The following is a 25944-nucleotide window of genomic DNA, read 5'->3' on the forward strand; positions in this document are numbered from 1 at the left end:
GCTCGCTCGCCATTCGCCGGCTTGCAACTGCACCGTCACCCCGATGCACCAATGCGAGTCGAGGCGACAGCGCCGGTGTTCGTGGCTTGAACAATCACAATGTTGGCATTGCATGACATGTTCAGGCCGCTGGCCGCCGGCCGCTCCCCGCTGGGGCCGGTGGCTCGTGTGGGGGATGCGCAATTCCAATTCGCGTCCTGCACCGCATGCAAGCAAACGTGCCGTGGGCCGCATTTGGCGGCGGTCGGCCGTCGAGGCCGCTCTCGCAATCCCTTGGAGTGGGCAAGTTCACTGGCTGAATGCGCCAGGGGTCATCATCGACTTGGCGATGGGCTCATGTCGGCGTTCTTCTTGCACAGTGCCCGAACCATCCCACGGTCCCCCGTAGGTGGCGGACACAGCACACACCACGGGCTCGATGGGTAATCTTCGTGTGACCACTGGACGCCTATCTTTCCACCCACCACTAGCCCGCTGAAGGGCGAGAAGGGTTGCACCCGCCAGCGTTACCACGCCGTTCTCCTGCCAGCCAGTTCGGGGGAAGCGCTGCTTGAAGTTGCGGTCACTGCATCCGCTTCCCATGTGCGCACGTTGCCAGCTGCGCGTGCCTCCCGCCTGCGTTGTGCAACCTCAAGGTGCGAGATAACAGCTGCCGAGAACCGACAGCGCTCGCAGATCTCTGCGGAGCAAGGTCAAACTTCCCTCCCCCAGTTGACGAACCTGGGCTTCCCTCCCTCCCTCCCCGGACCTGCAAGGCCCCAGGCCTAGCGCGCCGCTTGTGCAGGTCTCCCGAAGTCGGTTGATGCTAGTTAACGTTACCGGCCGTGCCGCGGAGGAACCAACGAGCTATCGACTCACACCCTCCCAGCGTGATACCTTCTGCAGCCCTGCAGCGTGGTTGTCCAATATTAAAGCCCGCTCAACCGCTGCTCCCCGCTCGCCGCTGTCCATACACACATACTTGTATCCGTATTCCAGGTTTCAAGAGTGGCTTGGCTCCCGTCAGACAACACGACCGAGTTGCGCCCAAGGAAGCTTCAGTCAACACTGAGGCGCTAACGTTCCTGCTCGGTCTTCCTGTTGCGGGCTTATATCTCCTCGCCTTCTCTCCTGCGCCGCGGCCACAGCGACGTCTCTGATCTCTCCCGGTTGCCGTCTTCTCCCGTGCCGGCCTGCTCTCAATGGCCTCTTCCAGCGTCCTCAATGTTCTTTAACTTCGACCAAATCCGGTAAACCGGCATTCCCTTCTTTTTGCGGCCGTCATCGACTGCACCGGCCGATCCGCTGGGCGCTGCGTGCATCCCTCGGCCTCGCGGGGTAACTAAGGGGTAGCAAAGGAGCGCCCCGGCGACTGGTCGCTCGGAACTCTTGTATTGTGGTGTTCGGTGCGTGCCAGAACACAGCACAGCACAAATGGCTTCACACGTCCAGCCGGCGTTGCGACACGCTGCCGACGCTTCATCCCAGACCGCGACGGAGCTCGCCAAACGCATCTCGATCCCGCTCTTACCGAACAGCCCTGCCGGCTTAGTACAGGCTCTCACGGTGGATCCATGGTCACAGTCCGGCAAGTATGGGCTGGGCTGGACGTACTTCGCCATCGTTCTCGGGGGGCTGGCGGTGCTCGTGAGGATATGGCACTACTGGCAGGACAAGATCCGGCAGGCCATCTACAAGCAGGAGATGGAGCAGCACTTCCAGACCCTGTACTCCTTAGACCCCGGGTGGGACAGGTCGGCGGCCCTGGCGACCGGCGTCACGACATCCGAGTCGAGGCGGCATTTCTTCCCCGATGAGCCACCCGCTCAGGTGAAGAACTTCAGGCCGAAAGCGCACTTTTCGTCGGTCGGCTTCGTCAACGACACATTGGCCCTTTTCCGATGGGTTTTCTACCGCCCCATTCCGGATATTGTGTGGCGGAACCACCGGTTTACCTTCTCGTCGCTCGCCGTGCTGGGATGCGCCTTCATCGCCCTCTCGTTCGTGACGGTCTACTGCTTCTTGCAGCAGCCGCTGTACTGGCAGAGCATCCGGTTCGGGTCACCGCCGCTGGCCATCCGCTCCGGCATGATCGCCGTCGCCATGACCCCCTGGATTTTCGCGACGAGCACTAAGGCGAACCTCCTGACCCTGATCACGGGCATTGGGCCCGAGCGGCTCAACGTCTTTCACCGCTGGCTGAGCTATCTGTGTCTCTTCCTCTCGCTGGTCCACATGATCCCCTTCTACATCCAGCCGGTCTGGGAGGACGGTGGCATGGAGGTGTTCGGCGCGCTGTTCCCCCCCGGGAGCGGGATCATCTACGGCACCGGCATTGCCTGCCTCGTCCCCCTGTGCTGGCTCTGCGCCGCATCGCTGCCCGTCATCCGCAGGAAGGCGTACGAGATCTTCGCGCTCCTCCACGCGCCCGTCGGCTACGTCTACCTCGGCGTGCTGTTCTGGCACACCAAGAATTTCCTTATGTCTTGGGGCTACTTGTATGCGTCGATCGGCATCATCGTGCTCTGCAACATCCTCCGCCTGTTCAAGCTGAACTGGGCCAAGCCGTGGCGCATGTCGTGGCTCATCGGAGACGAGGCGGCCATCAACATCATGACGGAGAATGCCATCAAGATCACCATCCCGACCCAGATGCGCTGGAAACCGGGCCAATACGTGTACCTGCGCATGCCGGGCATCTCGCTGCTCGAGAACCATCCGTTCACCATTTCCTCCCTGTGCAGCGACGATTTCCCTTCGGTATACGGCGAGGAGTACCGGGACTGCGTGCTCGTCTTCCGCCCGTTCGGCGGCTTCACGCGCAAGGTGCTCGAGACGGCGATCGAGAAGGGGCCCTTCCACACCTACCGTGCCTTCCTCGATGGCCCGTACGGCGGGATGCGCCGCGAGCTGGCGGCCTTCGACACGTGCATCCTGATCGCCGGCGGGAGCGGCATCACGTCCCTGATGTCGCAGCTACTGAACCTGATCAAGCGCATGCGGGATGGGAAGGCCATCACCAAGAAAGTCGTAGTGGTATGGGCGCTGAAGCGACTGGAAGCCATGGACTGGTTCCGCGAGGAGCTGCGCATCTGCCGCGAGTCGGCCCCGCCGGAGAGCGTCACCTGCAAGTTCTTCGTCACGGCGGCGGTGAGACCCAAGGCCAACCCTGCCGGGTACCAAGGCCGTGCTCCCCGGCCGCTTAGCAATGCTTTCCACGACAAGCTGGATGGGTTCGTGGCGGGCATCGCGAGCAAGCGCAACAGCGCGCTGATCGCGGCCGAGGCGCAGGGCGACCCGGACAAGGAGCGCGAGCTGCGGCGCGAGGATGAGGATCGCATCACGGCGTTGCCGCAGCAGAAGTACCTGCAGCCGCACACTTTCCCTCCGCCGCCACCACCCGGCCCGCCTCCCAACAAGACTGGCTTGTCACCAGCCGAGGAGGCGCTCAAGAAGCTCGAGGGTCGTAACAGCGAGTCTAAGACGATTGAGCACGATCTTCCCGAGGGCAAACACGGCACAGGCGGCCAAAGGAAGCACGATGGCGAATTCCACTTCCCGCCTCTCGGCGCGCGCGGCGCCGGCGCTCCTCACTTCAACTTCGCGCCGCCAGCAGGGAGACAGCGCTACAGCCAAATCCTTGCCGAAGCAGACTCCCGCGTAAGCCAAGCGGGTGGCGAATCTGCAAGCGACACGAAAGAGGGACAGCGAAAACAACAACAACAAGAAGAAGAAGAAGAACAGGAAGTCGACAGCGACAAGAAGACCAACGGCGGCCCGGCCCCCGTGCAGCCGCCAGAGCTCGCACACCTGCGGACCGACGTGGGCGCAGCCTCCGCGCGGCGGCGGCCCACCAGCACCTTCGGCCCGCCGTCCGGGTTCGACTTCGGCTTCCCGGAGACGCCGACCGAGTTCCAGCGGTCGCTGATGCGGTTCGCCTTCCCCGTGCCGCACGAGATCGACGGCGGGTGGAGCGTCGAGTACGGCCGCCCGGACCTGGGCTACATGCTCCGCGAGTGGGCCACGGGGGGTCCCGACGGGCGCGGCATCCTCGGCCGGCGCACTGCCGTGTTCGTGTGCGGTCCGCCCGCGATGCGCGTCGGCGTCGCCAACACGGTCGCCCGCCTGCAGGCGGAGATCTGGGGCGACGATATGCTCGAGGAGATCTTCTTGCATACGGAGAACTACGCCCTGTGAGAGAGGCACATATCTGTGGAGGGATGGAGGGGTTGAGTTTGGGAGTGGGAAGGGACAATGGAAACATGACTGGGGGCGGCGTTCTCGGCGGCAGGAGATACCACGCTGGATTATTTTGTACAACGGCTTGGATACCAAGCGGCTCGGTCGACCGGACAAGCGGCCTGAGTCCGCGGCGTTTTCTTCTTGTTGCCCTACTCTGTTTTGGCCTTGTATCTGAGGATGCTGATGAGGCTCAGTCAGCTGCGGGCCGCGTGCTGGCCTCGTTCCTTTGTTTGAGGTACATCAAAGGACCGCCGCTTTCGGGACGGCCCCTGCTTCTGCATAATTTGACAGTTTGTCAGTCGACTTGATCTTCTGCTTTGGGGAGTGTGCCGAGAATACCTGTCCCAACTCATCCGTCGCAATTCGGAGCGGTTCTCTGTCACACACGGCCACAGGTGCTGGAAAAGTTCGGGATCCCGTCCGCTCTCCCCTCGACAAACCAGCAACCGCTGGGTTAGTAGTTGGGCCGGCTACGACTAGCGAATTTCTGGTGTGTTGTTTGTCTCGTCTTACCCCCCGCCCCTTCTCTTCTGTGTTTGTTCACTCGTGGATCATCGCGAGCCCCCACAGTAAAGCCGCGATAGTCCCTTCCGTTCAGTGGGCGACGCGGCGCTCGACCAACACGCCCACGAGGTAAAATGCAGATGCTATCTCTTGAGTCAGTTTGCCGGCGGGCGCCATGCTGAGGGTTGCCAGGCTGGTTGGGAGCCGGGAGACGGTGTGTGGCCTGAGTGGTGGTTCCCCCGGGTCCGCAGCGGCAATCATCGGCGCTGCCAACTGCTTTGAACTTGAGGTTGCCGACATATCAAGTTGGTGATTGCCCGTGTAATTGCTGTTTGGAGCGTTGCCCGACTGCTGTTCATTTTGCCCCCCACCCCTCCCTGGTCGCCCACTCATTCAGTTACGCACGTAACCTTAATCTATGAAGAGCAGGTATTCAAGACACGCCTGGCGTTGCTGCGGTGGTCCCGGAATCCCTGAATGCTTTCGCCGTGCCAGAACAGTGTCGGCCCAGTTGGGATGCTCTCAGGAAGGATTCCCTATAGCAGCTCCCAGTTACCGTCGCAGCGCGGTAGATGTGTACTTCTTGAGCCATCCGCCAATTGCCATTACCGGTGACAGAGGAAGTTGATTTCTCGTTTCGTTTTTGATTCCATATACAGAAAGCAGACAGGGATTTATAGAGGTTGACTGGGTCTGCAGGCCGAAAAGAAGTCGGGGGGCGCGGCTGAGTACGCGAAACGAGGCTCGGTAAAATAACTAGTGTCTATTACGTCTCGCTGCGCATGGGGACTTTATCAATTAAAGAAGAGATAGACGTGCGGGTGATGAAACAGATTTACAACGCGGCAATGTATTCGAACGGAACTTACACAGTCAGAAGCGCGCACTCTACGCTGCGACCTCGCCAAACCGGTACTGCGCCCATGCCATGGACGCCTCATGCAGCGTCCACAGTTGAGTGCCTTTATCCTCGCCAGCTGCGCCAGCCGCGATGTACACGGGCATCAGGTGATCCATCCAGGGATGAGCCTGCTTCGCATCGGGCCTCTTCGTCACGGCCGCCATTCGCTCCTGTCTCACGCTGGGGTCTGCCTCGACCGCCTCCTTCAGCGCGTTGTCGAACGACACGACATACGGCAGCGGCGTGGAACTGCCCCAGGAGAAGCGCAGATCTCGCAGGTTGTGCTGTTCAATGATTTTCAGCCATCCCTGTTCCCTTCCTTTCCTGGAGTGACGGGACTAGTTTAAAAGAGCAGAGAGCAGAGTCGCCGTCTCGGGAACATGAAGGCTGTTCCCGAGGCAGCCGTGTATGGGGGATAGGCGACACAAAAATATGCTTATATGCTTACCACGCTCATGCCGGTGCAGATGATGACGATGTTCTCGTCGCGGAGCGCGGCGACGGCCTGGCCCAGGCGGTAGTGCGCGTCGGGGTCCTCGCTGTTGAAGAGCGAGACTTGCACGAGCGGGCACTGCAGAGGGTTCTCCTCCGGGCTGAAGGCCACGTTGAAGCCCGAGAAGACGCCGTGGTCGAGGCCGCGCTTGAGGCCCTTGGCTTTGATGCCGGCGCCGGAGAGCAGCGAGAGGATTCGTGAGGCCAGCGCGGGACTGCCCTTGCTTGGGAAGGTGGCTTTGTAATATTCAGGGGGGAAGCCATAAAAGCTGGGCGGATCGGTTATGTTAGCGAGGTAGGGCGGGGGGCCGGGAACACTGCTGGATACTGCCGCAGACACACTCACTCGTAGATGAGGTCGGTGTCCTCGGCGTTGTTGAGATGCACTTCATTGGGCTCCGCTTGCCAGTGGGCCGAGAAGACTACGACGGCCTTGGGCTTGACTTTCTGCGTGATCTCCTTCCCGAGGGACTGCAGGACGGGATAGACGGGGTGCGTCTTGTTGTATTGGACGTCGGGCTGGGGCAAGGTTAGTTGGCCAGGCTACTGGGACTGAAGTGGCTGGTTGATGGTCGATGGTCGATGTACGTACTTACCCCTCCATGGCTGAAATAGTACACCGGTGTCCTGGGCATGTTGAGAGATGAGCAGTTCTTGATCTGTGTCAGGGACGGCAGCCAACGTGCCAGTCGGGAGGTTGGACTCAGAAGCAGAGCCAAGATGAGGATGAGGATGGAAGTGGGCAGCAGAAGGAGCCAGGGACGATGTCTCGATGGCCACAAGCCAGACATGGCATCGTCAGTGTGCTTTGCATGTCCCTTTTGAACTTGGGACAACGTCCGCTCAGTTGCTCATTCAAATAGTTACGGTGCCTTTACAAATAGTCTGCGCTGGGGCTAACATTTCCGGGCCTACTGCCCGTGTATGTGCGATACCCGCGATTCTTGTCGCGAATGCCGAATCCGCCTCTCGCGCGCGGCAGCCCAATTTGTCGTAACTTGTTTTGCTAATCTAAGCATTTCGTAATTCTTTCAGAGATCAGGTCATGCAGACACGGAGGGAGAGTTTCAATAATCCGTAGTTTACCGGGTTAACGTTACTCCACAATCATTTCCAAGTAGGTTTCAGGTTGTTTCTCCAGGTGAAACATGCCGACCGGAACCACATTGGCGAACCCTAACCCTCCATCTCTGCGACAAGATCCGGCCCCGCTTTCCCGCAGCAACCGGTTGCAAGTGCTCTGTCCGAAGGTCGGTAGGCACCTCCTTCCGTATGTGATCGGTCGTCTCTTTTTTTTTTCACCTCCTTGTTAAACCTCGTTGTTAGCAGCCTGCAACGGAGCCTCCGGCTGCATCCCCGTTCCCCAGTCTCGGTCCGGCAGCGTCTCCCTCTCGCAAACATGTCAACGATCGTGCGGCGGCCGCCCCTCCTGTTTCCGGCCACCGCAAGGCATACCGCCACCGTCATTTTCATTCACGGCCTCGGAGACACGGGCCATGGCTGGGCTGGGGCCGTCGAGAACTGGCGCAGGCGACAGCGGCTTGATGAGGTCAAGTTCATCCTGCCTCACGCCCCGGCGATCCCCATCACCTGCAACTGGGGAGTGAGAATGCCGGGATGGTACGACATTGTGAGTCTTCACTGCCACCTCGCTCACATGGCCGATTGCCGGGTGCAGCAGTGGCTTACAATCGCCCCAGCACGCGATCGATGGCAATCCCGAGTCCCTCCGCCGCAATGAGGACGAGGCCGGCATTTTGCTGAGCCAAGCCTACTTCCACGAGTTGATCCAGCAGGAGATCGACGCGGGCATCCCATCCGACAGGATCATTATCGGCGGCTTCAGCCAGGGCGGCGCCATGAGCATCTTCAGCGGACTGACTGCCAAGGTGAAGCTCGCGGGCATCGTGGCGCTGTCGTCGTATCTGCTGCTGAGCCTCAAGTTCGCCGACCTGGTGCCGAAACCCGAGGTCAACAAGGAGACGCCCATCTTTATGGCCCATGGCGATTCCGACCAGGTGGTGAACACCAAGCTGGGGAGGATGTCCTACGACCTGCTGAAGGGCATGGGGTACAATGCCACCCTGAAGATTTACGAGTGAGTCCATCACATTGGAATGTTCCTTGCGTTCTGCTGCTGGCTGTCTGACCGGCTCCCGTAGAGACATGGGACACTCGGCTTGCCCGGAGGAGATGGACGATGTCGAGGCGTTTCTGACCGAGAGATTGCCGGCGCTGGGGAGCACGGAAGCCAAGCCGGAACTCTGACGCTTCGAATTCTTCTGAGGAGGCTAGCGGGGGAGAACGGATTCATCATGAGTTGAATGAGGTTTTTACCCTTGGGCGAGGTGATATCGGCGTTATCGGTAGATTAGAGATACCTTGATTTTGCGTCCTTGGGTCCTGCTTTGCTCACATGAGGACCCCTTTATAGTTTATAGTTGGCTTTGCAAACAGGTAGCAGGAGCAGCTGCTGGCGTCTTGTCGTCGTCGTCCCTGTCGGATGCAGCCCCACTTGTCCCCCAGCTTTAGCTTATCTTATCAGCGCTCCCTATTGCTGTCCCGCGACCCGTTGTTGGCCTGCTGCTACGGTCACATGAGTCTGATCGCGGAAGCCGCTGCCTTCACACCCTCGCTGGTGTACCCTGCTGTAGATCGTTTCCTGGAGCACCTTTTCGAAAGATCACCTCTTCCGTCAGACAGTTGACTGGGGGTCATTTGTTTGGCTTAACGTACCTTACTCCGATCTGGTGGCAAGCTCCGAGTGCACCCAACGGGGAAGTACACATTGAATACGGAATACCTTACCTGCTGTGGATAAACAAACCCCGAATCAGCGGTCAATCGCTACGTCATCCTCCCATCGCCTCGTTCCACGTTGCGCAACCTCAACCATGGCGGCGAACTCGCCGCCCTCCCAACTCCCGCCGGTCCCGGCAAGCCCAACCCAGTCGTACGCCTCAACCGCCAATCCGCTATCGCAATACAACCTCCCGCTACCTCCGCCCCCGCGCCCGGCCCACGCCGTCCTCACCAAGACCGACCTGGAGCACTCGCAAGCCGCCTACGCCGAGCTCCTCGCCAGCGCCAAAGCCTACCGCCTGGCGCTCGCATCCCTCTCCACTGCTGCCTCCGCCTTCGGCGCCGCGCTCGAGTCCTGCGCCCGCCTCAAAGAAGCGCGCGCCGACGCCCTCGGCCCGCCCTCCGGCGCACCACTCACCAACAGCTTCACGTCCAAGGCCGCCGCCTGCACCGCCGACACCCTGCTCACCGTCGCCGGCCTGCAGCACCTCGTCGCCAACCACCAGCACATCCTCTCCGAGACGGTCTACCGCGCCTTCGAGGTGCCGCTGCTGCACGAGCTGGACAAGTGGCGCGCCGCGGTCGAGGACGAGGAGGAGCGCTACGCGCGCGACGTGGCCGCGCAGGGCCGCGAGATTCGCCGGCTCGAGAAGGAAGGCCTCAAGCTGCACCGCCAGCGCAGGCGGGACGTCGCGCGGTTTAGGGGACACCTGGTGGAGCTGACGGCCAAGCTGGACGGCTTGACGGTGCTGCACGCCGAGCACGCGCGGACGCTGCTGCGCGAGAGCCAGGAGGCGAGCGCCAAGATCGTCGAGGCCAGCTGCAGTCTCACCAGGGCCGAGGTGGACATCTTTGAGAGCCTGGCGAGGAAGGGATGGACCGGCGGCGGGCTGGAGGACGTGCTCGAGAAAGGCGTGGATTTGTTCGCGGCGGAGATGGATCCTCTGGCTGCCGCGGGAAAGTCCGGTGGTGTGGATGGGGTCGTGCCCGGTGAGGGTGCGACATTGTTCAGCATTCTGCCGCCGAAGAGCATCTTGGCCGACACGGCCGGCACCGACACGCTGCGGGGAGGGAAAGACACTCGCTCCGACAGTTTGCTGATGGACACGGACCGATACCAGAGCCTGGCTGGTGCGATGTCGTCGGACACGGCGAGGGATCGAGACCGGGACACGGATAGCGTCTTTTCCGAGCCGAGCCGGTCGAGGAATGTGCGGCCCTTTTCACCACAGCCGCAGCCGCTGAGGCTGAATCCAGAGGAACTGCTCGGCAGTCTCGAGAATGGGACTGGCGAATCCTCGTCAGGTCCAGGGGAAGAAGGCACCAGAAAAGGTGATGACAGTACGGGAGAGCGCGACGACGGATGTGCTGTTGAAGACGACCCTCGGGACGGCCAAGGCGACGAGGAGGCAGACCCATGGCGTGACGAGGGCTTGCGGCGTGAAACAGCGTCTGACAATGAAGATCAAGGCAAGGCTGGCGGGAGCGGCGTGGACCTTCAACATCAGGAAGAGGGCTGGAGAGCTTCAGGTATCGATACATGACCGTGCTGAGGATGGCAGTGAGGTTGGGAAACGCTAGACATACGGCCGGACATCCGCTCTCGCTCTTGCTCTCTGTAATAGACTAGACGCATTGTTGTGGGAGACACCGTTCCTGTGAATAGAAACGGTGTTGGGCGTATCATTGAACGGCCTGTCTCCTCAAAACCTAGTACGTACGCCTAAAGATGCTGACGCGCCCGCCGTCATTCTCTTTGGTTACCCGTCCGGCTGTGTGCCGCAGTCATGAAGAAAAAGCAGCGTCATTACTACGTACAGAACATCGGAATGACCCGACCCAGTCGGTCTCGCTCTCTCCCTCAGTCGTCCTTATCGGCATCCCTGATCTCTCCTCCAAACAGACCGAGCAAGAAGTCCAGCCACCACATGAGCTTCCAGTACAGGCTGGCCCTGTTCCAATCAAACTCGCCCATCTCCGTGCGCGGCACCTCGCTCCCGATCATGGCGCCGTTGAACCACCGGAGGAACGGAATGTGGTTCGCGATGCGCTGGGTGAAGGACGGCGCGGGAAGCAGCGCCTGCTCCACGGGGAGCAGCTTCGCCTTCCGCACGGTGGGTATGACCCTGCAGAATTCGTCGTCGTGCTTCTCCTGCGGTGCGGGTACAACGCCGGCGCCGCTCCCCCCAGTAGCTGCTTGCCCTATGACTGTGCTGGAAGAGATGGTGCTGCTGTTCACGGTCATGGTATCGGCGGTTGCCGAAGACGAGGCCTGCGAGTGCGGTGGAGACCAGTTGAAGCCCCCGGGTTGCTGCGCACCGAACCCGGACTGCGTCCTCGAGTGCCGCCGGCGCAGGGGCGTCTCGCGCAGCCCGCTGCCTAGGTAGGATTGGTCGGGAATGGCTTCGTCGCGGGATGGCGGGATCCCTTGGTACGGCTCGGCGTAGACGAGGTGGCCGAGTATCTTCTGCGGGGAGGCGAAGATGGCCGCATCTGCCGCTTCATGCGACTCGAACGTCACTTTCACCCAATGCTCGCCGCCGTCTGCTTTGTTGACCTTGGCGCGCTCCTCGGGAGTGAGAGCGCGCCGGCGAGTGAAGGCCGGATCGCGCAGCTCCGACTTGTAGCGCCGGCTCTCGACTGGTGGTTCGCGCGGGTAATCTTCGCAAATCCTGCCGGCGAGTTGTTCATAGTGGTTGATCGCGGCGTACTGTTGCTGCGACGAGCGGTATCCGCGCAGTATTACCTCGGTGGGGACAAGTTGCTTCTGGAATCGGTTCTGCGAAGGCGTCGCTGCGTCGTCACGCAGCTGGGCAGCGCTTTGGGACGATACGGACGCGGCGACGCTTGGTCTTCGTTGGGCTGTCGCCGGCGTGTTTTGGGCTTGCGGCGCATTCTGGTTTTGAGTCGCAAGCCAGCTGCTAAACACTTTGTCCGCTGCTGCTATCGTGGGGTCTTCTTTCCGCGCCGGCGTGGCGGTCTTCGACCTCGTTCGCCGCGTCGACTTGCCAAAGGAGCCGGTTTCGTGGGTCATCTTCCTTGACCGGAGAGACCCGTCTTGCCTGACGATCCAGCTGGTTAGATACTGCAGTATGTAAGCGGGGAATTCGGAACCACGCACGAAAAGACCATGGCGTAGGGTCTTTGAATGCCGTCGTCGCCGACATAGAGCTCTTCGTCGGGAACATTGTGTAGAATTAACGGAGCCATAACGCTAGCGGGGCAGGTAGTAAGAGAGAAAGAGGCGCAAAATTCAACGTCAGCAGCCAATGAAATGCAGAGCTTTTCCTTGAATGCAGCTTTGGCACGCTTGCTGTGAGTGCTGGCGTCAAACAACCTGAGAGGCTTTCGATCGACGCGGGTTTTCAGCGCGCAGAGCGTCTGGTTGACACGGCGCTGCAAATCTGCCCCAGCAACACAGCACCATTGGCGCCAAAATTACCCGACTGCCTTAAAGTTTAGTTACCGAATGGGGCGGCAAAACGCGTGGGTCATGTTAGCGCTACCTCACGTTAAGCGTAGTCACTGGCGTCAAGACTTCTCCCCACAATTCCATTGACAGAGACGCATCTACACAATAATCCGTACTGTGTACGGAGGTCGCTACCAAATGAATCCGCTCACCGCCTTCAATGCCAAGATTGCCAAGACTGTAAGCCATTGTAAGGTAATCTACCGGATCCTGGCTCTGCAAGATGCCTCCTGGCTCTGCGGGAGCCTCCTGGCTCTGCAAGATGCCTCCTGGCTCTGCGAGTGCCTCCTGGCTCTGCGAGTGCCTCCTGGCTCTACGAGTACCTCCTAGCTCTGGATCCAACTACTTTATTAGGAAAAAGTAAGGCTATTTAGTGCTTGGCCTAGGGCCTAAAACAACATTTTGCCAACGTTCTTTGGCCCTCCCCTCTATATATTCGTTACCGCCTTGGCAACGAATAACCTCCTAGATATGATATAGGATCCTTTCGATCTATCGTTGTATCCTCTATTGTTCTAGATCCTCCTATGCCTACTTCTAAACTATCTTGGCCTAGGCTTTGCTCTTTAGAGCTCCCTTCTTCGTTGTAACCCGCTTTAAATATAGCTAATATAGCTCGATTATATTGAGGTTAGGGGAGTTAGGGCACTAGGTTATCCTAGATACCTCTATAGCTAAGAAGATAGTTGCTTATATATAGTAGGTGTAAAATAGTGCTAGATCTTCCTAAACAAAAGCATCTGGCCTACACTGCTTAGTATAAAGGATAAGCTTCTTTAATAGGATCTCCTTCTAGTACTGATACTAGTCAACACTATTGCCTATTCACTATATAAGCTTACTATACTTAGTATCTTATTTCTATTAAGGAGCTTACCTACCTAGATTTCAAAGCCCTAAACACTTTATCTTAGTCTCCAACTCCCATTGTTTATAAAGAATAGGTTCGAGCTCAGTGTTCATCTTTTTAAAGTCCTTCTCAGCTTCTTTTCTCTCCTTTATAGTCTCTAGATACTAGATGTAATATAGCCCCTTCGAATCGTAGGAAAAATAGCCCTAGAACTGGAACTTAGTATATCTTTTCTATTGTTTATAAATATAGGATTTAACGAACTTGTCTTTTAGAGTCCTTTAAACGTAGTAGCTACTACAACGATGATTTAAGACAATAGAGGTCTCGTTAGACTAGATAACTCGCTTCTAATCTTCGAGGGTCCAATGTTAATAACAAAGATAGAACTTTAAACGCTCTTTCTTTATCTTCTCTATTAGGCTAGGTGTTACACGCAGTTGTGGGACACCTGTGGCCACCTGTGGCCAACTGTGCAAGTGTGGGCCTACTGGGCCCCACAACAGCACTGGGCCCCACAACAGCACTGGGCCCTGCAACAGTGCACAGGCCACCACACTCCTGTATTTAGGAGGGCACTTGCCCGCATCTCACACTCTTGCAAAAAACAGACGATCTTGCACTCCTTCCGAAGCTCCTGCTTGGTTTGAGTGCGCCGCTGCTTTGGCTGACGAGGCCGGGCAGCACCCACTTTGTTTGTATAACAAGTGGTGCCCACTACTGAACTCGAACCTGTGCGATGAACTATAAGACTCCTTTGTGTTCATCAACAGTGTGCCCGAGCAGTACCGCGTCATGTGGCTTAGGCAACCACATGCGGGCGCAGGTGCCCCGAGTGCCCTGCCAGGAAGCACTTATGGTTTTGCTTACTTGGGTGGTCTCTAAGTATTGCGAAGCCCTCGAGCTCCTAAGACCTAACCTAGAGGTCGATATCCAGGGCAACAACGTCAATCGCGACCTTCAACACTTCGTCGCCCCGGCTCGGCTCCCAAAGACCACGTCAATCGCGACTACTTTCCAAGACCTCGTCGCCCCGGCCCGGCTCCCATCCTTCCAACCGTCAATTGCGACCACTTTTTCCAAGACCTCGTCGCCCTAGCCCGGCTCCTATCCTTCCGACCGCTCCAACCTCCGACCGATCAATCGCTCCAATCATTCGCCCCGATCAAAGAACTCGACCGGCCAATCGCCTCGATCAAAGAACCCAACCAGCTAGTCGCCCCAATCAAGGAACCCAACAGGTGGATTGAATGGATTGAATAGATTGAATAGATTGGATGGTTGAGGTGCAAAATACAATAGATTTACAAGCTGAGGACAGCTTTTCTATTTGTTTGTAGGGGGGGCAATTGTTATACGCAGCTGTAGCCACCTGTGGCCAACTGTGCAAGTGTGGGCCCACTAGGCCCCACAATAGCACTGGGCCCCGCAACAGTGCACAGGCCACTACACTCCTGTATTTAGGAGGGCACTTGCCCACATCTCACACTCTTATAAAACAGACGATCTTGCACTCTTCCAAAACTCCTGCTTGGTTTGAGTGCTCCGCTGCCTTGGCTAACGAGGCTAGGTAGCACCTACTTTGTTCGTATAACAAGTGGTGCCTACTACTGGACTCGAACCTATACGATGAACCGCGATAAGACTCCTTTTTAAAGGAGCTAGCGTTCATCAACAGCGTGCCCAAGCAGTACCGCGTCATATAGCTTAGGCAACCATATGCGGGCGTAGGTGCCCCGAGTGCCCTGCCAAGAAGCACTTGTAGTTTTGCTTACTTGGGTGGTCTCTAAGTATTACGAAGCCCTCGAGCTCCTAAGACCTAACCTAGAGGTCGATATCCAGGGCAACAACGTCAATCGTGACCTTCAACACTTCGTTGCCCTGGCTCAGCTCCCAAAGACCATGTCAATCGCAACCACTTTTTCCAAGACCTCGTCGCCCTGGCCCAGCTCCCATCCTTCCAACCGTCAATTGCAACCACTTTTTCCAAGACCTCGTCGCCCCAGCCTGGCTCCTATCCTTCCGACCACGCCAACCTCCAACCAATCAATCGCTCCAATTAATCGCCCCGACCAGTCGCCCCGATCAAGGAACCCAACAGGTGGATTGAATAGTTGAATAGTTAGATGGTTAAGGTGCAAAATACAATGGACTTGCAAGCTGAGGACAGCTTTTCTATTTGTTTGTGGGGGAGGCAATTGTTACACACAGTTGTGGGACACCTGTGGCCACCTGTAGCCAACTGTGCAAGTGTGGGCCTACTAGGCCCCACAACACCACTGGGCCCCACAACAGCACTAGGCCCCGCAACAGTGCACAGGCCACCTTACACACAGGCCACCACACTCCTATATTTAGGAGGGCACTTGCCCACATCTTACACTCTTGCAAAAACAGACGATCTTACACTCCTCCAAAGCTCCTACTTGGTTTAAGTACGCTACTGCCTTGGCTAACGAGGCCGAGCAGCAACCACTTTGTTCATGTAACAAGTGGTGCCTACTACTAGACTCGAACCTATACGATAAACCGCGATAAAACTCCTTTTAAGGGAGCCAACGTTCATCAACAGCGTGCCTAAGCAGTACCACGTCATGTGGCTTAGGCAACCACATACGGGCGCAAGTGCCCCGAGTGCCCTGCCAAGAAGCACTTATAGTTTTGCTTACTTAGGTGGTCTCCAAGTATTGCGAAGCCCTCGAGCTCCTGAGACCTAACCTGGAGGTCGATATCCAGGGCAACAACGTCAATCGCAACCTCTTTCCAAAACCTCGTCGCCCCGGCCCGGCTCCCATCCTTCCAACCGCTCCAACCTCCGACCGATCAATCGCTCCAATCGATCGCCCCAGCCAGTCGCCCCGATCAAAGAACCTGACTGGCCAGTCGCCCCAATCAAGGAACCCAACAGGTGGATTGAATAGATTGAAATGGTTGAATAGTTGGATAGTTGAGGTGCAAGATACAATGGAATTGCAAGCTGAGGACAGCTTTTCTGTTTGTTTGTGGAGGGGGCAATTGTTATACGCAGTTGTAGGATACCTGTAGCCACCTGTGGCCAACTGTGCAAGTGTAGGCCTACTGGGCCCCACAACAGCACTGGGCCCCACAACAGCACTGGGCCCCGCAACAGTACACAGGCCACCACACTCCTGTATTTAGGAGGGCACTTGCCCGCATCTCACACTCTTGCAAAAAACAGACGATCTTGCACTCTTCCAAAACTCCTGCTTGGTTTGAGTGCTCCGCTACTTTGGCTGACGAGGCCGGGCAGCACCCACTTTGTTCGTGTAACACTAGGCTTATATGTTGGCTTTATCTTCTTTATACCTATAGTACAAAGAATATACTAGACGGTCATTGGCAAGACTGTATTACCTAGCTTAGCTGAGATATAAGTGTATGTTATCTCCTAGCTAAACTGGTTTTTACGAACCTTCTTTAAAACGGCCTCTTTAGTTTAATCGCTTTGCTTCGAAGGACAGCTAGTCTTTAGAGTATCGTAGATATGTTCGTTACGAAGAACTAGGAGAGAGGCATTAGGATCAAAGCTATATACAAGAGCTCTATTAGCTAGGTCGTTCAAAGTACAGGGTTTGACGCTAGTAAGCTCTTTAACCTACTTATTATTAAGCTGAACAATCAGCTTAAGAGTAAGCACTTAAGCCTATATAGCAATATCGTAGTAAACCATTGTAAAAAGAGGCTATTGAAGAGGTTAGTTGAGGAAGATAATAGAAAAAAGGGGGTTGTTGAAAAGGGGAGAGGTTCGAAGATGATAGAAAAAGACGTAAATTGAGGGGTAGACCTTCCTAATTTGGATAAATGGATAGATCTATATGTCTATGTAAATATAGGCTAATTCTGCCGGCTCGATTGAAGGCGGTGAGCGGATTCATTTGGTAGCGACCTCCGTACACAGTACGGATGCGAATAACGTTAACGTGTAATCAACTTGCTTTGATTACCGGATAACGCCAGCAGATTGCATAGCGTTACCTAGCATAACGTCAGGTAACGGCAGATATGTAATCATGCCCTTGCAATCTGCCCCAAATGCTTGGCCGCTTGGCACTTTCCTCTTTCAATTACACGAGCAGGCATCCTGGCCGCAGCAGCCTTCTTCCCCCGATCAAACAAGCTCACCATGGAATCGAGGAAGAGGTTAGAGGATCCCGCGGCGGACAGACGACAGAGCCCTGAGCAAGCTGCCGAAGAACAACGAGAGCCGCGATACCATGTCTACATCCGGCTGCCCTTTAACCGCGGCGACTTCGTTGAACCCGGAACAGTGAGTTTCGCACTGTGCCTTCCATGCCGTGCTGTGTGCTGTGCTGCGCAGTGCTGACCTACTCATCCCAAGGTAAACTGGAGCGAGAGGAAGTCGGAGGCTCTGTGGAGCATCATTTCTGACGCTTCGGTGGATAATGTCGATTGTACGTTCTATCCCATCCCGCAGAGTTTGACCTTGTTGCTGACTGGCTGTGAAGGGAACCAGCTGTGAGTCCGTCAGAACTCTGGAGCAGGAGCACATCGCTGACACCGTGCCAAGAGCGGTCCAGTTCGATGTCACCGTTGAATTCCTTTTGCAGATGGCCAACTACCTGACGGAGCGCCATACATCCCAGCTCAGGGCACAGATGCTGAAGGCAGCTGCCGGTCGGGGTTCCAGCGCTCCGTCGCCTGTCCCTGGCGCCGATGCTCCCGGGGCCCACCCGGCAACGGCAGAACCCATGAGACGCACCAATTCAGGGGCCGGCCGCGCCCCTTCCGCGCTTTCGATGCGCAAGGAGACCGCCACGCCTCTTGCGAAGAACCTGGCGGAAGCCAGCGGGGCCGCCGCCGGACCGTCAGTTAGAACGGCGTTTCCCAGCCGGCCCGGAAGCACTCGAAACTCATCGGCCAACACGCCGGTTCCTTCCCAGAACCCACCAAGTAGCAGGCCGGGGACAGCAACCCGAACGAGTGATCCTCCAAGACGCCCGCTCTCGCACCTGCAAAACACGGCTGCCCACCAACAACAGCGCCTCGAACAACAGGACAACACCGGGGCACCACCGAGCCCGGCGGCGTCCACGTCCTCATCCCCCAGCTCCTCCTCCGAGAGCCTCGTCGAGAGCCGCATCATCCGGCGCCCACCACGATTCACCAAACCCAAAGACGTCCGGGGCGGCGGCAACAGCGACCGGCCGGCCGGCGACGATGACGATGACGATGACGTCGAGGCCGCATTCCTGCCACCTCAGAAGCACCAAGTCGATTCCGCCCCTAGCCCGGTCGGCGGGAGCCAAGACCTGGGCGCAACGCTGCGCGGCGATATGCGCCATCTTGTGGGCCGGCGCGGGGGGGATGCTAACCAGTCGCAGACGTCGGACTCGTCGGTGAGCTCAGCGGCTATTGTCTCGCCCCCGCCGGCGACGGCGGGAGCGCGCGCGGGCGCTGGCGCGGGCGCGGGAGAGACGGCCGGCCGGCGGGCAACTTCTACGCGGCAGGGTCTTCAGGGGCCGCTGTCGCCGAGGCGGACAGCGGAGTTGGCGGGCAGGGGGCCGGGCCAGGGCGGTGCTAAGGGCAGGGGGACGTCGAGGGAGGGGAGTGACGGGACGCCTAGTATGGGGAGCAGTTTTAGTGATCTGGATGGTGGGTTCCGCTCTCAACCTCTCCTGTGTTTCGTTTCGGCTGACGATGCGTTGCGACAGATGCTTCGGTCACGCAGTCGGCGCTCGAAGAAGCGCTCGCCAGTGGCATGCAGGACGGGACCATCGGCAGCCGGATGAGCGTCATTGGGGGCACGATCGGGCATGCCCTCCGGAGCAGGTACCTGCCCAAGTCGAATCGGCATTAAGCTATGGGTCATGAATGATGGTTTGGATCCGGGAGTTAAGGTGTTCTTTTCGGCTCGGACTTTCCCGTTGGTGCGGCTTTTCTGTTGCTTAAGAGGACGTTCCCTGGTTTTAGACCCTGAGCCGGAGTGTTTGTCGTGTATTATTATTTTTGTGTGGCGAGATACCTGGATAAGGCGGTCACTCGATGCATGATTTGCTGATCCAGACAAAGCAGTGTCAAGCCAGACGGCGGGTGGAGGGCTACGCTCGAAGAATTGGGCCGTTGAGGGCTGCCAGTTGAAGCTTTATCGTCATAATCGGCTTACTCTCTTCAGCAGCTCCTTGGTTGACAGGTTCGATCAAGGGGGAATACCCGGTATCCTTCAAGGACCCATGAGGAAAGATTGGAAATAGAACAGCGTTGATTTGAAACCCAAGACACATAACGTGATAATAACCGGTGTGTATAATGTATACTGACTGGTCTGCGTGGCGATGTCAAGTGCATCCTGCGCCGTCCCGCGGGGTACTGCACCCGTCGCGTTGCCGCGGACTCCGACTGCCGCTCCATGGGATGTTAACGACGGATCGTCGGATCCTTCAGCATGGTTCTCGCCGAAATAGGAGCTTAGAGCACCTCATTCCGAATCCCGAAGGGTTAGGGTGCGCGGAAGCGCTTCGTTACGTCGGGATGTCTAGTCACAAACGACAAGGCAGACTGCTGGTATTTACTTTGCTGCCCCTAAGAAGAGCATAACCTGGCAGGCATGGAAATGCAGATCGACGCAGGATAATATCTCTCCAATTTCTGTCAAGTGGTGCATAGTGCGTCTCCTGCGCACCGCGATCAAAGCTCAACGCACGACCGTCACTTACGCACGCTTCACACTAACCAGACAGCCGAAGGGGAAAGAAATGGTCAGGTTTGTCCGCGCCAGGAGCGGCCCATCATCCCGAGCTTCGAGAGACCGGAAAGTCCTGAAAAACTGAAACAGAGTGTATGCGATCTGGGTAAGCGCAAACTGCTGGCCGAGGCAGATCCGGGGTCCGCCGCTGAACGGGACATACTCCCAGCTTGAATAACCGCTATCAGCGCGGGAGAACACGCTTCCGTTGGTGCAGGGAAGGACAGAAGAACCTACCTGACACGCAGGTCCGAGTCCCACCGCTCCGGCCGGAACTCGTCAGCGTCGGGGCCGAAGACGTCTTTGCTCCGGTGCAAAGCGTGCAGGGACCAGCGCACCGACATCCCCTTGGGAACGAGGATGGGCTGCTTCCCGTCCTTGCCGCCACCGCGAGGGAGAATGGTTTCTTTGTTTGCCGTCCGCGAGTTGGTTGCCACGGGGCTAAAGAGGCGCAGTGCTGCAGGCCAGGTTATCAAGCGGTTTAGGAGGAACAGGTGCAAAGTCAAGCACGGCGGAAACCTGGAAACTTGAGACAAAGGCACAAGGGTGAATGCATACCCTCTTTAATCACGTTGTTGAGATACTTCAGCTGCTTCAGCTGTTCCCATGTCGGATTGGCATCGCCCACGCCGAGGATCTCGTCTCGCAACTTGGCGACCGCCGCCGGGTCGCGGGCCAGGAAGTAGAAGGCGGCTGTCATGGCCGTGGCCGTGGTATCCCGCCCTGCGATGAGAATGGAGAGGATCTGGTCGATCGTGTAGTCCTCGGGCGGGTTGGCCTTAAGCAGCTCGTCAAGAAACACGTAGCTCCGTTCCCTAGCTCCGGCGCCCTTCTCGGCCTCGGCAATCGCCTTCTTCAGATAGAAGCGGACATACTCCCTCAAGCCTCGCACGGCTCTGCGCAGCGCGGGATGAGGCAAATGGAACAGCAGGGTGCCCAAACGAGCCTTCTTCGCGCTCTCCCTGCTCGCGTACTCAAAGTCTCGGACAAACTGCTGCGCCTCGGGGGAAGCCTCGGACAGCAAGTTGGTCGAGTAGCCCAGCAAGAAGTCGGTGGACGAGTCCATGGTCATGTCGAGCAGCAGGCTCTGCATGTCGAACGCGACGTCGTCCCCGGGGATGGCGGCCAGCATGTTCCTGGTATGGCGATCGAAGCACTTGAGGTCGGCGACCTGGTCCCGTACGAACGAAGGCTTGAGCATGGCTCGGGCCCTGTGCCATGGCTCCCCGTTGCTGGTGAATATGCTGTCCGGGCCCAGGACGGGCAGCGTGGCGAGGAGTCTCGGGCCGTCAATAGGCCAGTCGGCCATCTTGGTGCTCAGGATTGTCTTGATGTTTTCAGCTTCGTTGGTCATGAGGATCCATTTGCCCAGGGCGATGGTGTAGTACGTGGGCGCACATGATGAGAAGCGGCCGGCGTAGAACTCGAGGAGTCTGTGGCTGTTGAGGGCGCGGAGCGCCCCGAAGAAGCCATCCAGGCCCAGAATTGGGTCTTTGTGCGGGTAGAGAGCCACAGGGCCGCAGCCTAGAAGGCGGGCGCGCGCTTGAAAGCGGTCGCTGTTGAAGAACGAACAAGAAACCCTGATAGCGAGAGCAGCCAGGCCCACGAGCAGGAGGTAACGTGAGAGGGAGACATCGCTACTGTCGGGAACGAGCCAAGAATAGGCTCGGTGTATGCCCCAAGCCGAGAGAGGCACGCTGAGAGCAGCCACCACCAGAGAACCCATGCCGTAGATGGTAGATGCTGGGAGTGGGAGTGGGAGTGAGAGATGCCCTAAGTAGAGACAGATTTCAGATTGGCCAATGTCGACGTGGATGGAAGGGGTGACGCTGATCGCTGGGTAGGTCTGTTCTCAAGCAGCTCAGGCTTGGGTAGACACTGACTGACGGACTCGAACCTCCAAATTATCAAGACACCTAGGTAGATGAAAAGGACCCAGCCGCGGCTCAGACAGCATGTGACTGGGAGGCCGCGTCATCGCCGCGGGGTTCGAATGCGACATACCGTGTATCGCGATGTTTAGCAGAGAGAGCTTGTCTCAACCTGTGCGCCGCCACCGGTCACATATACACGGACTCCAGGACCGCAAAGGGAAGGTCGGAATACGAATGGCGTCCTGTGTGGTCTCGCCGTTTCGCTGAGCGCTGATCCTGGTGGGTGCGCCAGTTGCCATGCAGCCGTAAAGTTACACAGTAGTGTACCACAGGAGGTTAACAAACATTCCCCGGCCGGCACGCAACGCATCTCAACCCCGCAAACCTGGAAATGTGGGCTCGCGCAGCAACGTCACAACCTGGAAGGTCTCCAACTGTGTACTGTAATCCGAAGTGTCCTGAAGAGTACCTACATGTAGGTTATTTTGGACCCTGCCACACAGCTTGGAAGACCCTCAATCTGCTGATCTGAGCGGAGCCGCCAACCAAACAAAGGCTACGGCGCTCCAAGTCCTTCACTGTCCATTAACCTAAACCCGTTTGCAACTGACTGCTAGCCGAACAATCGCCACAGCAACCAGCTTACCCCGCTGCAACCCGATTTTAAAAATCGCCCCTCGCTCTATGTAATTAAAGATATTCTAGCTACCTTACGCCTTGCAATATCTCGAGAAGCCATAGGCAGGGTGCACAACTGTGGCTACCGTAGGCAGGGTGCACAACTGTAGCTGCCGCAGGCAGGGTATATAACTGTGGCTGCCATAGGCAGGGTACGTAACTGTGGGTGCCGCAGGCAGGGTACGTAACTGTGGCTGCCGCAGGCAGGGTACGTAACTGTGGGTGCCGCAGGCAGGGTGCACAACTGTAGCTGCCACAGGCAGGGTACGTAACTGTAGCTGCCGTAGGCAGGGTACGTAACTGTGGGTGCTGCAGGCAGGGTACGTAACTGTGGCTGCCGCAGGCAGGGTACGTAACTGTGGGTGCCGCAGGCAGGGTGCACAACTGTAGCTGCCGCAGGCAGAGTACGTAACTGTGGCTGCCATAGGCAGGGTACGTAACTATGGCTGCCGCAGGCAGGGTACGTAACTGTGAGTGCTGGATCTTAAAGAGGTCCCGCCAAGACTAATTTCGGCCAATTGTTGGCAATGTTTTTACAGCGTCAGTACCCCGCCAAGACCGCTAAGGGGTTTGCACTATCGCCAAGGGTTAGTTCGCTAGGGGTATTGGGGGCGGCGCCAGCCCCCTGCTAGTTAGGGTTTAGGGTTATAGTTAGGGTAAGGGTCAAGGTTAGAGTATAGGTTAACTTCGTTTTCATTTTTTTTTTTTCGATTTAGTTGAGGTTTCGCGAAGTTGTTGCTACAAGTCTTTGCAATTCTTCGTTGTTGATGTTGCTCAAAGTCGTGGCGACCCTGCTCCCCTCATGGCGAATTGTAAATACTTGTAAGCGGTAGGCTCCGAAATTAGTCTTGGCGGGACCTCTTTAAGGATAACCCTGTGGGTGCCGCAAGCAGGGTTACGTAACTGTGGCTACCGCAGGCAGGGTGCGTAACTGTGGGTGCCGCAGGCAGGGTGCACAACTGTGGGTGCCGTAGGCAGGGTACGTAACTGTGGCTGCCGCAGGCAGGGTGCGTAACTGTGGGTGCCGCAGGCAGGGTGCACAACTGTGGGTGCCGCAGGCAGGGTGCACAACTGTAGCTGCCGCAGGCAGGGTGCGTAACTGTGGGTGCCGCAGGGTGCGCACAAGCCATAGAGGTACCTAGGTAAGCGAGAGCGATAGGCAGGGTAGGCAATGTTTTATTGCATATAGCGAAGAGCGATTTTGAAAGTGGGCCAGGTTTGTTTGTTTGGTTGGAGTTAGTTGTAAACGAGTGTCACGTTTATGGACAGTGAAGGACTTGGAGCGCCGTACAAAGGCTTAAACTAACGTTTCCCCAGGAGTTAATTTAAGCACGCCTCTTCCCCAGACTGGCCCTGCGCTGTGGAGTAAGTTAAAGGCTGTGTCACAGTCAGATCCCTGCTTGCCTTGCAGTTGAGTTGCCTGCCAAGACCCATGGGTTGTTCTTCCAACAACCGCCTCCGCACCACGGGTTGTGTACGCCGGCCCAGCAGCGGCCGCAACGCTCTACGCTATGGCTGCGTCTGGAATCATAGACCCAACGAAGGCCGGCAAATACCCGGTCATCCTCAGTGACGCCTTGCTGGGCAAGCCTTCCAAAGAGACGTACACCGGCATTCGATGTGAGCCCCGCTCTTCCTCCACCGCGTCGTCAGACTGTGGCTACCAGGGGTCCTCCTGCACCATGGAGCTGGCAACTGACATCCGGCCCACCGCAGACAACTACCGACCGCCGCTCTCGTCAGACACTGCCCCAGAGACAGCACGCCTCAAGAAGTCTCCCAAAGATGAATCCTACGATCTCGACTTCGAGGACCAAGGCGACAAGTACCAATACAGTGGCATCCGCACAAGCAACGATGGCAACTACGTGCTCCTCTTCGACCCTGCGCGCAAGGCCTTTGTGCTTCACCGCGTCGACTCTACATTTCATATGAATCTCACCCGCACGCCGACGGACAGCAGCGCCGAGAGCCTACGCAAGCAGTTCCCTCACCTCGAAGTTAAGAGCGGCAGCCCTGCCAAGAAGCCAAGGGCCAAAGCCACAGAGAAAGCCCGTGCCGCCAAGGCCACGCCGACAAGAGCAAAGGAAGGCAACAGAGCTCCCCAAGGCTCATCGAAGCCGGCACGCGGCGGCGAGCCCGAGAAAACCCAAGAGACGCTGTTGACGCTGCCTGATGTCAACGCAACCCCGCCCACCTCTGCCTCGCCGCCATCACAGCAGGCAGAGAAGAAAGCAAAGCGTCCGGCTCTCTCACCGGTCGATTCGGAAGAGGATGACGACGACGACGGCGACGATGTGCTGACGCTCGAAATCCCGCGCGGCAACCCGGCCGCCTTCGGGCCCACCAGCAACTTTTCTACAACCTTCAGGCCCTTTTCTGAACTCGCCCGGGAGATGGCAGGGGACCCAGAGGGCCAGGAGGAGTTGGAGGAAGGTTATGAGGAAGGGGACGAGTACGATGAGAACGACGAGGACGACGACGATGAGCCGCCCCGCCGGCCGCCCATTCCGGCCAGGCCCTCCAAGACGGAGAGCCCCGTCGCTGTCGAGCCGGATCGATACACGTTTGATGACGGCGATGAGGATTCTGATGAAGCTGGAGGAAATGAAGCACTCGATCAGGACTTTGGCGAGCTTGAAGCCGAGTTGGAGAGGGAGTTACAGAACGATGGTAACGGGAGTGATAGCTCCGTCAGTGAGGAGGAGTGAGCTGTCCTCCGTTACGAAAAAGAACAAAGCAAGGCTCCATTGCCCGGTTCTTATGGCTTTAGTAAGGGGCAGGTGCGTAAGGCGTTCTCGGTTTACAGACACAACGATTGGCGTCGGAAGATACAGGATACCGTCATCAAAGGGTTGGATTTAGTTGATTAACTCGGGCTTCGTCTTTGGGTCATGAGCTATGAGGTTACAGAGGTAGGTGGGAGTCGAAGAATAGCGCTTGATTGATGTTGCAAAATACAAATGGCCTTGGTTGTGCAGACATGCTCCCTCCATGGTCTCAGCCGGTTCAGTTGCCACTGCTATGAGCTTCAGTATCGTCGGACTCAAGCTGCCGCGGTGGTCGGAACTCACTATCGAGTAGATCCAGTGTCTGTCGCCTCCAGCAACATAGTTCAATTGAGTGAACGGACCCTGGATGCAGCACGGATTTTACTGAGGCAGAAAATGACAGAGCCATCAGCCTCCCTCCGTGATAGAATTGGGTATCAAGCTGGGCCGCATATGACCCATGGCTTAGAAGCAATTAGCTTAGGCCCTTGATATCATCCCTAGGTAACCTCCTCATGACTGCGATAAGAGGTCAAAAGAACATCGGCTGCCCCCCCCCCCCTGACGTTTAATGAGTTCTATCATTGCTGATCAGTACGAGCATTTCTACCCGAGAAGTACTTGGTGGGAAACTCCAAGATGATAACAAGCACGA

The 25944-nt window shown here is 57.4% G+C and overlaps 8 protein-coding genes across 8 annotated transcripts; 5 read left to right on the forward strand and 3 right to left on the reverse strand.

Annotated features, from left to right (window-relative positions):
• Nucleotides 1-1232: 1232 nt before the first annotated feature.
• Nucleotides 1233-4495, forward strand: THITE_2111660 (uncharacterized protein). Its single transcript, XM_003651358.1, has one exon. It carries the CDS (start codon nucleotides 1414-1416, stop codon nucleotides 4174-4176), a length of 2763 nt encoding a protein of 920 aa, XP_003651406.1. The 5' UTR covers nucleotides 1233-1413; the 3' UTR covers nucleotides 4177-4495.
• An 870-nt stretch (nucleotides 4496-5365) lies between these two features.
• Nucleotides 5366-7122, reverse strand: THITE_2111662 (uncharacterized protein). The gene is made up of 4 exons (XM_003651359.1): nucleotides 6715-7122; nucleotides 6465-6637; nucleotides 6075-6387; nucleotides 5366-5910 (listed from the first exon to the last, which is right to left on the reverse strand). Exons 1-4 carry the CDS (start codon nucleotides 6907-6909, stop codon nucleotides 5614-5616), a joined length of 978 nt encoding a protein of 325 aa, XP_003651407.1. The 5' UTR covers nucleotides 6910-7122; the 3' UTR covers nucleotides 5366-5613.
• A 115-nt stretch (nucleotides 7123-7237) lies between these two features.
• THITE_2111664 (uncharacterized protein) lies at nucleotides 7238-8504 on the forward strand. Its single transcript, XM_003651360.1, has 3 exons — nucleotides 7238-7748; nucleotides 7819-8216; nucleotides 8281-8504. The coding sequence occupies exons 1-3, from the start codon at nucleotides 7518-7520 to the stop codon at nucleotides 8384-8386; spliced, it is 735 nt and encodes a 244-aa protein (XP_003651408.1). The 5' UTR covers nucleotides 7238-7517; the 3' UTR covers nucleotides 8387-8504.
• Nucleotides 8505-9103: 599 nt separating this feature from the next.
• THITE_2169870 (uncharacterized protein) lies at nucleotides 9104-12130 on the reverse strand (the record flags this gene model as incomplete). The annotated part of the gene is made up of 2 exons (XM_003651361.1): nucleotides 9104-11982; nucleotides 12042-12130. 2 exons carry the CDS (start codon nucleotides 12128-12130, stop codon nucleotides 10782-10784), a joined length of 1290 nt encoding a protein of 429 aa, XP_003651409.1. The 3' UTR covers nucleotides 9104-10781.
• A 1540-nt stretch (nucleotides 12131-13670) lies between these two features.
• On the forward strand, nucleotides 13671-16367 carry THITE_2111669 (uncharacterized protein; the record flags this gene model as incomplete). The annotated part of the gene is made up of 4 exons (XM_003651362.1): nucleotides 13671-14212; nucleotides 15133-15208; nucleotides 15979-16150; nucleotides 16337-16367. Coding segments are annotated over exons 1-3 (404 nt in total), but the record flags the coding sequence as incomplete, so codon positions are not given.
• Nucleotides 16368-17798: 1431 nt separating this feature from the next.
• THITE_37358 (uncharacterized protein) lies at nucleotides 17799-19081 on the forward strand (the record flags this gene model as incomplete). Its single annotated transcript, XM_003651363.1, has 2 exons — nucleotides 17799-18876; nucleotides 18936-19081. Coding segments are annotated over 2 exons (1224 nt in total), but the record flags the coding sequence as incomplete, so codon positions are not given.
• Nucleotides 19082-19875: 794 nt separating this feature from the next.
• Nucleotides 19876-21838, reverse strand: THITE_2111674 (uncharacterized protein). Its single transcript, XM_003651364.1, has 3 exons — nucleotides 20525-21838; nucleotides 20204-20423; nucleotides 19876-20135 (listed from the first exon to the last, which is right to left on the reverse strand). Exons 1-3 carry the CDS (start codon nucleotides 21690-21692, stop codon nucleotides 19934-19936), a joined length of 1590 nt encoding a protein of 529 aa, XP_003651412.1. The 5' UTR covers nucleotides 21693-21838; the 3' UTR covers nucleotides 19876-19933.
• A 2059-nt stretch (nucleotides 21839-23897) lies between these two features.
• Nucleotides 23898-25355, forward strand: THITE_2111676 (uncharacterized protein). Its single transcript, XM_003651365.1, has 2 exons — nucleotides 23898-24138; nucleotides 24235-25355. Exons 1-2 carry the CDS (start codon nucleotides 24030-24032, stop codon nucleotides 25227-25229), a joined length of 1104 nt encoding a protein of 367 aa, XP_003651413.1. The 5' UTR covers nucleotides 23898-24029; the 3' UTR covers nucleotides 25230-25355.
• The last annotated feature ends 589 nt before the right edge of the window (nucleotides 25356-25944 follow it).

The sequence above is a fragment of the Thermothielavioides terrestris genome, chromosome 2 (assembly GCF_000226115.1).
Source record: "Thermothielavioides terrestris NRRL 8126 chromosome 2, complete sequence".
Classification (NCBI taxonomy): Eukaryota; Fungi; Ascomycota; class Sordariomycetes; order Sordariales; family Chaetomiaceae; genus Thermothielavioides; species Thermothielavioides terrestris.

Coding starts and splice junctions, on each gene's coding strand:
- THITE_2111660 (XM_003651358.1), top strand. CDS start 1,414: ATGGCTTCACACGTCCAGCCGGCGTTGCGACACGCTGCCGACGCTTCA.
- THITE_2111662 (XM_003651359.1), bottom strand. CDS start 6,909: ATGTCTGGCTTGTGGCCATCGAGACATCGTCCCTGGCTCCTTCTGCTG. Junction 6,638..6,714: donor ACTATTTCAGCCATGGAGGG/GTAAGTACGTAC, acceptor ACCTTGCCCCAG/CCCGACGTCCAATACAACAA. Junction 6,388..6,464: donor GACACCGACCTCATCTACGA/GTGAGTGTGTCT, acceptor CGATCCGCCCAG/CTTTTATGGCTTCCCCCCTG.
- THITE_2111664 (XM_003651360.1), top strand. CDS start 7,518: ATGTCAACGATCGTGCGGCGGCCGCCCCTCCTGTTTCCGGCCACCGCA. Junction 7,749..7,818: donor TGCCGGGATGGTACGACATT/GTGAGTCTTCAC, acceptor CAATCGCCCCAG/CACGCGATCGATGGCAATCC. Junction 8,217..8,280: donor GCCACCCTGAAGATTTACGA/GTGAGTCCATCA, acceptor CGGCTCCCGTAG/AGACATGGGACACTCGGCTT.
- THITE_2111674 (XM_003651364.1), bottom strand. CDS start 21,692: ATGGGTTCTCTGGTGGTGGCTGCTCTCAGCGTGCCTCTCTCGGCTTGG. Junction 20,424..20,524: donor CAACAACGTGATTAAAGAGG/GTATGCATTCAC, acceptor CCTGGCCTGCAG/CACTGCGCCTCTTTAGCCCC. Junction 20,136..20,203: donor GACTCGGACCTGCGTGTCAG/GTAGGTTCTTCT, acceptor CGGTTATTCAAG/CTGGGAGTATGTCCCGTTCA.
- THITE_2111676 (XM_003651365.1), top strand. CDS start 24,030: ATGGCTGCGTCTGGAATCATAGACCCAACGAAGGCCGGCAAATACCCG. Junction 24,139..24,234: donor GACGTACACCGGCATTCGAT/GTGAGCCCCGCT, acceptor GGCCCACCGCAG/ACAACTACCGACCGCCGCTC.